This window comes from Talaromyces amestolkiae, assembly GCF_001896365.1.
Source record: "Talaromyces amestolkiae strain CIB chromosome Unknown scaffold11.1, whole genome shotgun sequence".
Lineage (NCBI taxonomy): Eukaryota > Fungi > Ascomycota > Eurotiomycetes > Eurotiales > Trichocomaceae > Talaromyces > Talaromyces amestolkiae.
In genome coordinates this window covers 396743-410641 of record NW_024468047.1, presented here as the reverse complement: position 1 = coordinate 410641, position 13899 = coordinate 396743, and the positions used below count along the sequence as shown (strand labels likewise).

At 45.4% G+C, this 13899-nt stretch overlaps 4 protein-coding genes across 4 annotated transcripts; 1 reads left to right on the top strand and 3 right to left on the bottom strand.

Annotated features, from left to right (window-relative positions):
• Positions 1–3: 3 nt before the first annotated feature.
• On the top strand, positions 4–2883 carry BHQ10_006101 (uncharacterized protein; the record flags this gene model as incomplete). Its single annotated transcript, XM_040878651.1, has 3 exons — positions 4–397; positions 452–2735; positions 2796–2883. The coding sequence occupies 3 exons, from the start codon at positions 4–6 to the stop codon at positions 2881–2883; spliced, it is 2766 nt and encodes a 921-aa protein (XP_040734605.1).
• A 567-nt stretch (positions 2884–3450) lies between these two features.
• Positions 3451–4494, bottom strand: BHQ10_006100 (uncharacterized protein; the record flags this gene model as incomplete). Its single annotated transcript, XM_040878650.1, has 3 exons — positions 3451–3833; positions 3911–4092; positions 4160–4494. The coding sequence occupies 3 exons, from the start codon at positions 4492–4494 to the stop codon at positions 3451–3453; spliced, it is 900 nt and encodes a 299-aa protein (XP_040734604.1).
• Positions 4495–6157: 1663 nt separating this feature from the next.
• Positions 6158–7637, bottom strand: BHQ10_006099 (uncharacterized protein; the record flags this gene model as incomplete). Its single annotated transcript, XM_040878647.1, has 2 exons — positions 6158–7099; positions 7170–7637. The coding sequence occupies 2 exons, from the start codon at positions 7635–7637 to the stop codon at positions 6158–6160; spliced, it is 1410 nt and encodes a 469-aa protein (XP_040734603.1).
• A 1678-nt stretch (positions 7638–9315) lies between these two features.
• Positions 9316–10944, bottom strand: BHQ10_006098 (uncharacterized protein; the record flags this gene model as incomplete). The annotated part of the gene is made up of 4 exons (XM_040878646.1): positions 9316–9481; positions 9581–9993; positions 10085–10600; positions 10687–10944. The coding sequence occupies 4 exons, from the start codon at positions 10942–10944 to the stop codon at positions 9316–9318; spliced, it is 1353 nt and encodes a 450-aa protein (XP_040734602.1).
• Between the last annotated feature and the right edge of the window lie 2955 nt (positions 10945–13899).

The following is a 13899-nucleotide window of genomic DNA, read 5'->3' as shown; positions in this document are numbered from 1 at the left end:
AGCATGTCCGCCAATGATCGCCGTGCTGTTAGTTACAACCTAGGCGGCGGTTCACGACCCCGCGTCGCCTCCAGTCGCGCTGAGCCTGATTATAGATCATCTTTGCAAGACAGGGACAACAGCAGCGCCAAATCCCCGCGGCTATTGTCAGACGCTCCCAAAATGGACCACCTTCGCGGAAGTACACAGAGTCCAAGGGGATTGCATAGGGAATCGAGCAGTGCAACGGACCGACGAACGGAACGAACAACTATAACGTCGCGCGAAAAGATTCATGTCAAGACGCGGAATCCGGCCAAGGGATCGCCGAATGCAGGAAATCGAGGCGAGTTTGAGAGATCACGTTCGAAAAAGACGGCGTCACCGCCGAGGAAGAGGGAGAAGGAAGTTGCAGATGGTAGTCAATACCGACTCGATCTATTGATCGTGACATGAGCTGATAATTGTATAGAACCCTGGGTACCCCAAGCGACGTTAATTGCACATTCTGCTGCTCCATTGGCAAGTCGTATTTCCGTCCCMCCTCTCGCATCAACATCMCCGCAATCACTCGAGCCTATATCTTTCAAAGAGCTATCTATGGAGGAGCAAGAAAATGCCGTATTGCAGGACATATTGTTTGTTTTCATGGGCTACGAGGGCCAATACATACGCTACCATTCATCATACGACCCATCCGTGGAGAAAGACAGACTAGTTGGTCCTTCGTTCCAGATCGGGCCCGGTTTAGATCCGAGTTTGAAGGATTTGACGATTTCAATGCTGAAAATGGCGACCCATTATAGCGCTTTGGAGGCCTTTATTGATGTGCTTAGTCGGCCGGAATATGGAGCCGTCAGTCATGCTCTGTGCGCGGTTATCCGAAAGCTTCTCAAAGATTATTTGATTCTCATAGCGCAACTTGAGAATCAGTTACTGAACAATCCAAACTTTACATTGCATGTCCTTCACCTCCAGACGATGCCCACGAGCCAGAGCTTGTCGCAGTTACACTCTCTTAGTCAAGAATTACTTCGACGGAACAAGCTTCTTGATCAGGACCTAGACGAGTCGATTGACGACTTTGACGACGTGGACAATATTCTCGAGCAGCTGAAAGAAGGCGGCGATCTAGTTCCTGGAAGTCTATCCAGCAAAAAGATTTGCAAAGGCGGTAATGTTCTGGGACTTTTGACGGAGCGACTAGCCACCTTTTCGGGAGACCCGGCAACAAAGACATTGCTTCAGACGTTGCTTCGCGAGGCTAGCAGACCGTATATGTCGATGCTGAATGAGTGGCTGCACCATGGTGAAATTAGAGATCCTCACGCCGAATTCCTGGTCAAGGAACAGAAATGGATCAAGAGAGAAAAGCTTGAGGAAGATTATACGGATGAATATTGGGAGAAGCGTTACACAATCCGCGATAATGAAGTACCTCCACAGCTGGAAAGCGTCAGAGATAAGGTGTTATTGGCTGGGAAGTACCTGAATGTTGTCCGAGAGTGCGGCGGTGTCGACGTCAACAAGGCAGTCAAAGACGTGCCCAAGACATTTGACGATCCTCGATTCCTGGACAATGTGAACAGTGCTTATGCCTATGCCAACACATCTCTGCTGAACCTTCTCCTTTCCGAAAACTCACTTACCACGCGCTTCCGTTCCTTGAAACACTATTTCTTCCTCGACAGATCCGACTTTTTCGCTTACTTCATGGAACTCAGCGCCTCGGAGCTACGCAAACCTGCCAAACTCGTCAACGAGAGTAAACTTCAATCTTTGCTGGATCTGGTACTACGACAACCAGGAAGTATCGCTGCATCAGACCCATTCAAAGAAGATGTCAAAGTGAAAATGAACAAGATCGGTTTGACTAGATGGTTGATGCAAGTTGTCAGCGTCTCCGGTATGGATCAAGATAACCCCGACGGCGGACTCGAAAAATACCAAACCCCAACGCCTCAACCAGCCGAAGATGAAAAAGACATTATCGGCTTCGACGCTCTTGAGCTTGACTATCTCGTTCCCTTCCCATTGTCTCTGGTCATCAGCCGAAAGACCGTGCTCAGATACCAGCTAATTTTCCGGCATCTTCTCTCTTTACGGCATCTCGAGAACCTCCTCGTAACATCCTGGCAAGATCAACAAAAGACCCTAGGATGGCGCCACAAATCCTCGGACCGGAGACTCGAAATGTGGAAACGAAGAGCATGGACACTACGCGCCAAAATGCTTGTCTTCATCCAACAACTTTTATATTTCTGTACTGCTGAAGTCATTGAGCCGAATTGGCAGAGTCTGATGGAGCGGGTTAATGGTACCGCTGCTGGGACTCAGAGCAGCAGCCTACTACAGAGAGACGAGGTCGATGGATCGAAACAGGTAAATCGGACGGTCGATGAGTTGATGCAGGATCATGTTGATTTTCTGGATACATGCTTGAAAGAGTGTATGCTTACCCAAGCTAAGCTTCTAAAGGTACCGCTTGGCCCTCATATCTCTAGCGCGAAACAAGTTGCTGACGAAGATATACAGATACACTCTAAATTAATGACATGCTGCACAATGTTCGCCACCTGGACTGCCGCTTCCCTAGCTCGAAGCATGTCCACTGCAGACCCAGATCTGTCCGCCGGGGCGCGCGGAGCGCCAGCCGACGCACGTCCATACGATGCCACGCGATTAGCGAAGCTGGAGGATACGCTGAAACGATACGAGGATCATTTCAATCGGCATTTGCGTATTCTCTTAGACAGGTACGTCCATATCAAGCCTAAAAATTGATATGTTGGAGAGTTATGCTAACAGGGTGATAGTTTGAACTACTTTGCAGCGACGGAGAGTGTGGTCCTGCTCAAACTCGCGCATTCATTGAGTTCGATTGGAAAGGATGATGAGTCATGAGTATGAATGATGTTGTGTTATTTTCAGCGTTTGCATCATGAAGGGTCTGTCTGTCAGGTAGGGTGTTTAAATAGGGAGAACATATTGGCGCGCATGGTTATCAGTCTTCTTTCGGCACTGTCAATTATCCGGTATTGCATAAATCCAATTTCACCGATACCCATTTGCACGGAGATATATACCAGAACAATTCACATTCTTCATCTACTAGTATATACACATATTACCCAGATAACGGGTCGATATGCTTCGGTGCGCTTCACGATAAAGCCGCTAGTCAATCATCACAGACATTGGTAACTAATACAAGCGCGAGCGTGTAAAATCCAGACTGGACGGGAGATGAGCGTATCTAAGGAACGGTCCCTATGGATCTTAAGATAGATAAATCTTGATTGACACCATAAGCGTATGTATATAGGTAAATCCTACTTAGGTTCGGATTTTGCTAACCCATCATAGTTCAAAGGAAGCCCACTGAAGGTCCTTCTCTTTCAATTGATGAAGATTGAACTTTTTACACTGAAAACACAGTTTATCCATTTTCGAGAGCCTCGTTAGGGTCAATCAGTCCAGATCCGTCGACTTTGCTACGCTGTCGAATCCATTCAAATCCCTTTTCAGGGCATTGACCTTAGACCAAGCCCTTTCGAGGCAATCTGCACCTAGGGGTAATCGCAAAAGTCCTTGTTTGCCTTCTCCCAATCCGGTGCTTTCCACTACTTCTACAACGCGTCTCATTCCTTTGGCAGGGTCACCAGGCTGGTTGCCGTTGTAAGCGCGGAAGGAAGCCAGAGCAGCATGCAGCGGAGTTCCCTCGTAGTCCTTTGTCATAGGGGCCTCGGGCTCAAGATTGCCGGACAGGAAATCAGTACGAAATCCGCCAGGGATAACGATCAGGACCCGAATGTTGAATGGGGCAAGTTCCAAAGCCAAAGCTTCTGATAGATCTATATATACTCAGTCAGTATTCGGATCCCAGGTAATGGAATATGACATAAGTTGTTTGGAGTGGCACATCACCTACTTTCCAAAGAAGATTTACTTGCTCCATATATGCCTCCGGAGGGTCGTGGATCCAGTGCAGCAATCGAGCTTACATTGATAATGACACCACTTCGTTGTGCACGCATACTAGGTAAAGCCGCTTTGATGGTGCGTATAGGACCATAAAAATTGGTGTTGAATTGGTTTTCAATTTCTTTCTCACTGCCACGGCAAAGTTTGTGTAAGGAAACAGTAGGTTGCAGTTAACAGTTTCGGTTTATCTACCTACCTCAGATCTTCTATACTGCCTAATATCGAGTACCCAGCGTTATTGACGAGGACGTCAATTCTACCATGGAATATGTCTTGCACGGCATTCTCCACTACACGTTTCGCGTCTGACTTATCAACGTCCAGTTGCAGCCAGGTTCCGCCGAGTTTCTCAACGGCGGGATGCGATGTGGATGCTTTAGCGACATTTCGGGCTGTAGCAATCACCTTGTGCCCTGCTTGAAGTACTTCTAGCGTAAGGGCAAGGCCAAGGCCATTCGAGGCGCCTGTTATGAGCCAATTCAAAATGGGCATGGTTTCTTCGCCTTCATGCGGATTTTCGCTGTTCATCATTCTCGATGAAGACCCACGCGACTATAGGAAAGGACGACTAGATAGCTAGAAACGCGGGCAGTAAACATCCTTGCAAGTGCCCGGAAGACATCACATGTCTATCGGGAACTGGTGGCGTTGTAAGGCCACCCATTACTCATCAAGGGTTTGGGCCGGCGCCTTTACCTTTCGGGGTATTAATATCTCAGAAATTCGCCAATTGGCCATTTCACTATCTCCAGATACGCTTATTACTTCTAAGCTTAATTACCAACTAGTGATCGACCTCCATGAAATTAAGATCCTACTACTCTTATCATTCAAGACATAAAAAAAGTATTTCGATTGGAGCCCATTATCCACCTACGTATGATTTGAAATCAAAGCAAGCTTCGATTTGAAATCATGGTTCCTTGCGAATCAGGGTCGTCATCCTTCAATCTCTAAATGGTGGCTCGGGCAAATAATCTTGGTAGATATAGCCAGGGTTTTTAAACTTTTAGCCATTCTGCTTCTATACTTCATAATTTGACCTCGTAAAGACCATGCACAAGGTTTCATCCTGAGCAATTCCGGATTTACGTGATGCACCTAGTAGCGCTCCATTGGATGCCCAAGAAGCTTGATGTCAACAACTAACTAGCGCATGCAATAAGGCTGACCCTAAAATGTTTTCAAGAAACAAAAAAGAGATTCTTCATTCTTAATGATTCTTTTTGACGGCAAGAGAATGGAATGGTGGGTGACATTCACAAGCCACCGGCATACGTTTGATAACCGGCTCGATCCGAAATGCCTTCGTTCTATGCATGACTGCCTCTTGTCGGGGTATACACAACCAACATTTCAGCTACGTACTATTTCAATTGAGTGATAAGGACCAGGCGTCGGAATAGATCCCTATTTTGACGAAGTTTCCTTTACATGGTCTATATTTGCAATGGGTGAAATGACGTGCAGTCATCTTTAATTGCAATTTAGAACATATTTAATTACTATCGGACCCTAGCCCCCAACCTCAGTCTGACAACGCATGTGGTAGCACCCGAGATGAGACCCTATGGCTTTAATGAGGGGTCTGTGTTACGTTGGGTCTTTCTTGATCTGTCGATCATAAGTACGACTGGGATTTAGAATATTGTAGATAGGCCGGCTTGCTAGTTCCAAGTCTAATACGATCGAGAATTCTGTCGTGCGATGATATCATTGTTGAAGCATGCTTCAAAGCGTCGAAACGGACTCTCATCTCTCGATGGGAAACATAGCGTTTACGCCATTCATCATGTTTTGTATAAGGTTTTGGCTATGTAACTAGAAAAATAGACTACTGAGGCTCCTTTTATATCGTCAGTCAGGTTTTTGAAAGTCTCAAGCTCAAAAAAGCTGTGAAGTAATCTTGGGCTGTTGTATCATGCTCTATAAATAGAAATCTAGATATATCCTCCTTTCATCAAATCTGAAAAAAGCAAATTGAGACTCGAGAACGTGAAAGGGCATAAAGAAAGAAGTAATGAATAGATAGGCGAACAGAATAACCACAGAAGGGTTGATATCAAAAGCTACATGGAAGACGTTATTCCACCGGCGCCAGGCATAGATCTAAAATATATACCTGTATTACACATGTGCAGACTGCCCAATCTCTGCGACATTGCCTGCCAGGTATACTTCCAATATTCATAGTTCAGGAAATATGCCCGGCATTCTCTACCAAAGAAATATTTGCTTTTTGTAGAGCTTTCCCTACTGCTTCAACGGTGGCATCCAGGCCTCGTATCATTACATGCATGCAGCCAGTGTCTTCACTCGATGGAGCGATGCTTGGAATTGAAGACGAAGAGACTCTTCCGGCATTACCAGCAGCCTTGTTACCACCGTAAGTATTCTTGACCTGATTATTTCTCTCAGAATTTTCCTTCGCGCCAGCCGGGGCGTGTTCGAGCTTGGATTTCAGTGACAAAATAGCAAATCGAATCTTGGCAAGACTGTAGGAGATGAGCAAGTATGTCACTACAATTTGCTCTCCAAAAGGGACTTCGTATTTTCCCATCACGAGCCGACCGCCATCCGAGAGGCCTAGCAAAACATTAGTGTCGTTGTGAGAGGGCTCCTCATCGGACCGCACAATTGCAGCACAGAGGCGCTGGAGACGGCGAAGCACCGCGCGGATAGTCATAGCAGAAAGTATGAGTACACCTTGGTCATCATCATTCTCGCAAATTCTGCACTGTGACAGCTCCTTCCAGGGGCCGAGGGCCTGTTGAACGCACATCAGGGTCACGTCAACTGATAAGGAGCCATTGCTATTCTCCAATTCGCCTAGGCGGCATAGTAAATCGGCGTGGTCCTTCACGCAATTGCAGGCATTCGTCTGCGGCAGTGAAGTGCCTAGTGTCTGTAGTTGATTCTGATAGGGATCTTCTCTTGTCGTCATTGGTCTGTCCCCGGAAAGAGAATTGTTTGCACTGTGAGTTCCAGCATGATAAAAAGAGGACACAGGATGAGCGCTGAAATCAAACGTGTCCGGTGAGTAAAATTGTGTGTCCTCAGTAACGGTATCCATTACATCGTCCGTCAAAGAGATGCTCGATGACTTTCCAGTGGGACATGCAGCTTTATTTGTCGCCTATAATAATAAAATCTCATCGTTAGCTTTCTGATGCGGTGCGGTCTACAAGGCATGTAGGACTATTTACCTTCGCGTTTAGATCATTTCTATCCGGGCTGAGAGCGATACTAGAGATTAGATCAAGACCCATGGAGTCCGGATAGCCCTTTCCGTTGGCGAAAAACATTCCCGGAACGGACTCGACCGACGCATCGAGCAGCATATTGTCAAAAGCTGTGAGATCTTTGAAGATGCTGGCGTTGTTAAAGTTGGCGGTGCTAGGAGTGGTGGTTGCCGTAGTCGTAGAGGACGAATGCGGTGGCGTTCGTTGTTGTTGAGTCGCATTATGATTTGTAAAGGCCTCCCTACCATTATTTTCCCTGCGATTTTTGGTAGTGCCTTTAGGTCTTCCGAGCTGATTGGAGATGCTGTACACGCATTCGTATCGAGAGTTCTGACAAGTCGTGCAAGGCATACCACCGGAACAACGAGTCTTTGCTTGATGGCAAGTGTCGCAGGCCAAGCGCAACTTCCGCGCTTGCAAAGATGATTTCATGGTCACTGTCTCTCACTATGTCTAGCCGCGGCTCACAGTCTAAAGGTGACAAAGTCGCCGGCTGGCTACCTGCACCGCGGGGTCAATTCAAGGTTAAGATTGTTTCCGCTGCCAAGGAACTAGGTACCTATGCTGCTGCCAAATTACCCAACTACCTGTGATATTACTGTGGCGGTAGGTTGAGCAACCGCCATGAACGTCTCTACATACAGTATGTAGCTAGTGCTGTAGAAATCATTTCTCCTTCTTCTGTTTCAAGGATCTTCTACTGATATCTATATAAGTGGTTGGATCCGCATGCACGCCTTATTTGCATTCCTAATTGTCTATTGTGCATCTGTTGGATACGAACAGCAGAGATTAGGTTTCAGCAATCCTTCGCTAGCTAGAAAAGACTCTACGACCTACCTACCTAAATAGTACATGGCTGGCGGCGGAACTACCTGTAGTCACCTCTTAGCGCATGGATGTCTTGCATGTTTAAATGTTGGTTGCCACTACTGTGACGAAAACTGTGAAAGCGTTATCGTCGTTTCGCATTCTTCATCAGCTTTAATTTGGAGCCTACTACCATTTAGGGTGCTGATAAGTCGCCGCTGGCCCCCAAAAGCGATCAAGTGTACACTATCCGTGCTAATACCTCGGGTATGTCTAGTGAGCTAGGCTAGGGCTACCGGCTACTGCGCCTTGTACACCTTGTATATCATCTTGTTTTAGCTACGTGGTCGCACCATTGCGCCATTCCGGGATACGGAACAGCCATGAGTCTAGGTGTTGGTATCGAGTGCTCTGTGCGCACTATAGTTAGAGTAACGTCCGCATGCGGAAGCCATGCGACATGTGTTTTTATATCATTCAGTCTAGCATATATCGAGCCTCAGATCCTTAAATCCGTATGATTCCATGTAAAATGGTCTGTTATTGCGTGCTGTCACGCAATTCGGTCGACGTGTACTTTTTCTTACACTTTTCATTAATACCGCTATTAGCGAAAGGGCTGATAAGGGTCCTGGATACTATAAGGCTAGAACTAGAGACCCCTGTAGCGTGCGTATATATACTCTTGTGACAAAAGCAGACCATTTATCTTTATGATCTCGAGAATTCCATAAATGCATACCCAGGCAGATATGTATAGCTAGGAACATAAATATATTAGTAGATGCAAACTTTAAACTCCCAGGTTCCTGCGCGATCAAATATCCAACGCTACCCAGGCCCCCTATAACCTTGCATGTATGTATAATTTGTTTCTTCACGGAATTGACGATATCTGGTAACTGTTGTTTAGCCTTTGACTACCTTGACACCACATCTCTCTCACTCCACTATTCTTCTGATTACTAGGTTTATGATCCTGTTGACTTTTACAGGCTGCAAAATATGCATATGCACATTCTAAGGATAAGTACCTCGTATTATAAATTGCAGAGCTCTTTAGACTTGAACCAATGTAATCGGTGCGAAATTTGTTTCTTGATTAAGATAGATGAACTCACTTTAGACCATGGGAACCGACAGTTTCTCTACATTTGATAGGATGGACCTTCTGCTCGGTGATTTATTTGAACACCATGCATACATATGCATAACAGTCGAGGAATTAACTATACCTATATATGCATGAATTACGAGAACCAGCTTTATAGTCTCTTCCTGCATTTAAACAACCCCTGCTCTAAACAAACTCAAACTCGAGCAGGGATTGGAAAGCTCCTTCTTTGGCCCCAGAGCTTTCCCCAATAAACGTGAAGCGGGGATCAGCGGTCTTGAAAATTTCAATGAAGTCTTGCACGTTACGTTCACGAGCGTTATGGGCCGCGAGCATGATGGAATCCTCGATTCTATAATCGGATATTTATTAGTGGGCCGTGTCTCATTCTCGGAAGGTGAAAGAATAACAGCATAAAAAATGGAAAAGAGGGATAGACAAAATTACTAACCTGATCATTTTTTCAGTTAGTGTTCCCCTCCTTTTCTCGGGCGCTGGAGGCACGATACCCTCGCTTATTAGGACTCGGGGACGCCGCCCATTGCTTTCAGCAGACTTCTTCTCCAGGGCTGGAACTAGAGCTTTAATGATCTTGACGCTGTTTTCATCATCCCAGTCGTGCAATATATGTCGAAAAATATAAACATCTGCGAGCGTCTTTTGTTCCGTGAAGAAATTGTGTGTAGCGAACGTGATCCTAGAATTTAGGTCGTGGTATGGGCTTGATGAATCGGATGACGAGAGGAATGTGACGTTCTCACGCCCAAGGTCCATTGCATCAACGGACATATCCTGCACAATGAACTTTGTCTGCGGACAGATAGGGGCTAGTGAGACGCAAGTGTGGCCAGAAGAGCCACCGCACTTCAAAAGAGTTAGTCTTGTTGAAATAGTAGGGAAAGAGAGAATAAGAGAATAGATCAATGACAGGTTAGTGGAACGTCAGGATACATACATCTACCACAGTAGCGTCTCCCAAAGCACCCCAATCCCACGCCGTCAGAAGACGATCAACGGACCAAAGGGGTGTATTTACGCGTCCGGCTAGATACCCATGATATTTTGCATTCAAGTCGGTCTCTTTGTGAAAAAATTCGAATAGGTCGTCTTTAGTTCTATAGGCTACATTGAATGCAGCATGGGGGGCATCGCTTGCTCCCAGTGCTCTCGCTTTCAAAGCCTCAGCAAGCTTGATCTGTATCGCGGCTAAAAAATCGGTATTGAAGTCACAGATATCCCTCAGATGCTTGTTGCGTGCGAGGGCGGCTGACGCAGCGCTATGTGCAAAAAGTCCTGGTGTATACTCGGTAAAGATGCCATTTGTGATTGCGTAACGGACAGTACGTGTGAGCTCGTCCAGGGGCAGGCCAGTAGCAGCAGACAGGTCTTTGGCCGAGATAGATGAGCCAAAAGGTACATTTTGGGCAATGGAAAAGGTATTGATAATGTTAATGTTGGCGGTATCGGAGGCCTATAATGTGGATGATGTTAGTCTTTTAGACCTCCCTTTCTTCCATCTATCCAAACAACTGTTCAATCAATGCTCTGCCCACGTACCGACCATGCTAACGATAATACTTGATCCACTGGGCCCATGGCCAGGCGGATTATATCTTTTGCTGCATCAATTAGGTCATTTCGAACCTGGCGTACGGCCTTATCTGTCGAGGCTGTCGTTTCAAGTGCGAAATCGGCATAACTCTTCTCAGCAAATGAGGGCTCCGGGAGACCAGCCGTCTTGAGAAGATTTGAAAGTTCTGTGACCTTCGATCCAACGGTAGAAGACAAAGACTGGAGAGTCGTTGGGTGATTCATGTTTCCTCCAAGGTTATGAGTCAATTCGTTATATCCTTTTGCTCGGTATGTAGTCGACGTGTATGTAATGAAATAGAGTACTTATGATCGCGTACTTTACCTCAATCCCCTCTTGACTATTTAATCAACGTCCGGTCCTTTGTCCGAAGATTAAAGTTCATTGCATTAACACTATTTTCGGAGTTGAGGCCTCATCGTTGTGGATTGATGGAGAGCCAGTCAATTAAAACTCCGTTGGGCTAGTAAATATCGTTGTTAAAGGCCCGGATTCGAACGGGCCTACGGCTACATTTCTTGTCCTGTAACTACTTTTTTTTTTCTTTTTCATAATCCCGCCAGATAGGTTATATTACATGGATTGTTATACATGTAAGTAATATATCCGAGTGAACTCCGAGAAAATTCGCCATCGTAATTTTTGTATTGAACGGTCACGAACACATGGGGATTAACCTTTCAGCTATCCATGCATGCTTGAAAATACGGTCAGACAAGCAAGCAACAAAAGGAGCTTGATTGTAAGAGTTGAGAGAGCAATTCCAACAGTGCCGAGCAACTTTGATATTGGTCATGCCTTTGAAAGTCATCATAGTCGGGGCTGGTATTGCCGGCCTTAGCGCAGCAGTATCTCTATGTGAAGCAGGGCATACAGTCACAGTGAGTAATGCCTCTTAAGTGGCACAGAACCTTAAAACTTGAAGTTTTGTTTCAGTCTTTTCGAACGAAATAACCCACTAAATCTGTATCAGATCTTTGAAAAGTCCAAATTTGCAACGGAAATCGGAGCCGCGGTAGTTTTAAGCCCTAATGCCGTAAGGGTACTCTCCAAATTCGGATTCTCGTGCGACAGAGCTCAAGCTCGACAATTGCAGTTGTGGGAAACAGTTGATGGAACAACATTGAAGCTTCTTGGTGTAGTCGATCACAGAGAGGCAGAACAAAAATATGGCGCGCCGCTTTACGCTATACATAGAGTTGACCTGCACAATGAGCTCTTGCGGTTGATAGGCGAAGAATCAAAGAAGCCAGCTACTATCCATCTCCGCTCGAAAGTAGTGGATGCCGACCCCGAAAAAGGTTTCATCGAACTTGAGGACGGAACTAAGCATTACGCAGATTTGATCGTGGCTGGGGATGGCTTACGTTCAGTTCTCAGGAAGGCCGTTTTCAAAGGAAAAGACGTAGACGCGAAACCAACAGGTCTTAGCGCTTTCAGATTTCTGATTCCGACGCCGGAAATAGAAAGCTGTCCTAGCCTGGCTAAGTTGTGGCAATGGAAACAGCCTGGAGTCACAATCATAGCTGATACAACGGACACTGTAAACGAAAGACATATGGTGTGGTACGACTGCCGCAGGTGTGTACTTTTCTCTTATGAAATAGACCCTTTCTTGAAGTTACTTTATATTATTGATACTTTCCAGTGGAGAAGTACAAAACTTGGTGGGAATTCACCCAACGAGAACCATTCCTGGAAATGGTGATAATTTACAGGGTTTGCTCCGCGTGTTCCACACATTTTCGATTGATAAAAGGCGTACTAATCAGCAACTTGAGGAAAAGATGTCAAAGCATCCATGCTTGAGGAGTTTGCTCATTTTCACCCCGATCTTCTTGAATTGATCAAGTTAGGCTACGTTGCTTCATACTCAATCACGTCCAAACTGCTAACATTGAATCTAGAATTGCTCCAGACATTACGTATTGGCCACTGTCAATTCACGATCCTCTTCCTCGGTGGTCCTATGGTAAAGTTGTGCTTATTGGTGACGCCGCTCATCCAGTAAGTTGACGATTACATTCCGTATCAACACATTGTATTCGACTCGGGCTTTGTCCTGTTACTGATGGCTATATGCCTAGATGCTACCATTCGGTGGTCAAGGATCAAACCAAGCAATAGAAGATGGCGGTGCGCTAGGATATTTATTGCGGGGCGTGGACAACCATACAGACATTTCGGACAGACTTGCTTTATTTGAGCAAGTCCGCCGCAATAGGGCTTCAAGGGTACAGATACTTTCAAAGGCCAGAGTTGGACTGGAAAAATCTGTTCAAGAGGAACTCCAAGAATACGCCGATCCACCAGGCTCAGGTACGTCTACTTGTATTGGAATAGCAATGAATCAAAGTTAACGTATGATGGAGTGGTTCCTACAACCCATGCTGAGCGCACAATGCATGATTTTGGGTATGTTTCCTTCTGAGATATTACAATCATACTGAAGAAAAGAGAACTTAATATTTTACTAGGTTTGACCTGATTGGAAAATGTAACGAAGCTCTCACGCAGCCAGTTGCCAGTGCCTAGCCTAAAGAGAGTTAGATGAGCCCTGAATCTCGTGGTACAATGAAACCGAGCTGCGGTGGTTATTAGCGCTTTTGTTTTCTCTCGTGGCTCTGGAACATATCAGGCCCTTACTCCTAGGTACAATATTCGGTGCTTTATTAATCATGGCTATGTGTACGAAGTTGTAAGCGTTAATGTTATACATATAGCTGCCCCTGAGTCACTTCCCACTTTAAGTCCATAATTACAAATCTTGTCTCAAATAAACCGCCGTTCTTATAGCCTTATGAAACCATGGGAAAGTTCGATAAGCAGATAATTGTTTTCATGAATACTGAGATTTTTGGTTTTAAATGTCGAAGTTGCTGTAGAACTACTGAAAAAAGCATTGGGAAATCCTTGGTGATCAAAGTAATAATATTCCATGGTTAGGGTGCGACAAAACTTCTACTTTTTAATTCACCGATTGGATATTCAAGATTTCATATTAAAATAAGTTCATCGAAAAGTAATAGTAATCGCCTCATATTTGCATTGATCCGACTTCTAGCAAAACCAGTGCAGGAGAGACACCTGCTCCTCAGGCCGATTGTTGAAAGCGACCTGCGGCGATGGAGTTACAAAAATTATCACTTGTCCCACATAAATTTGCAAATATACATTGA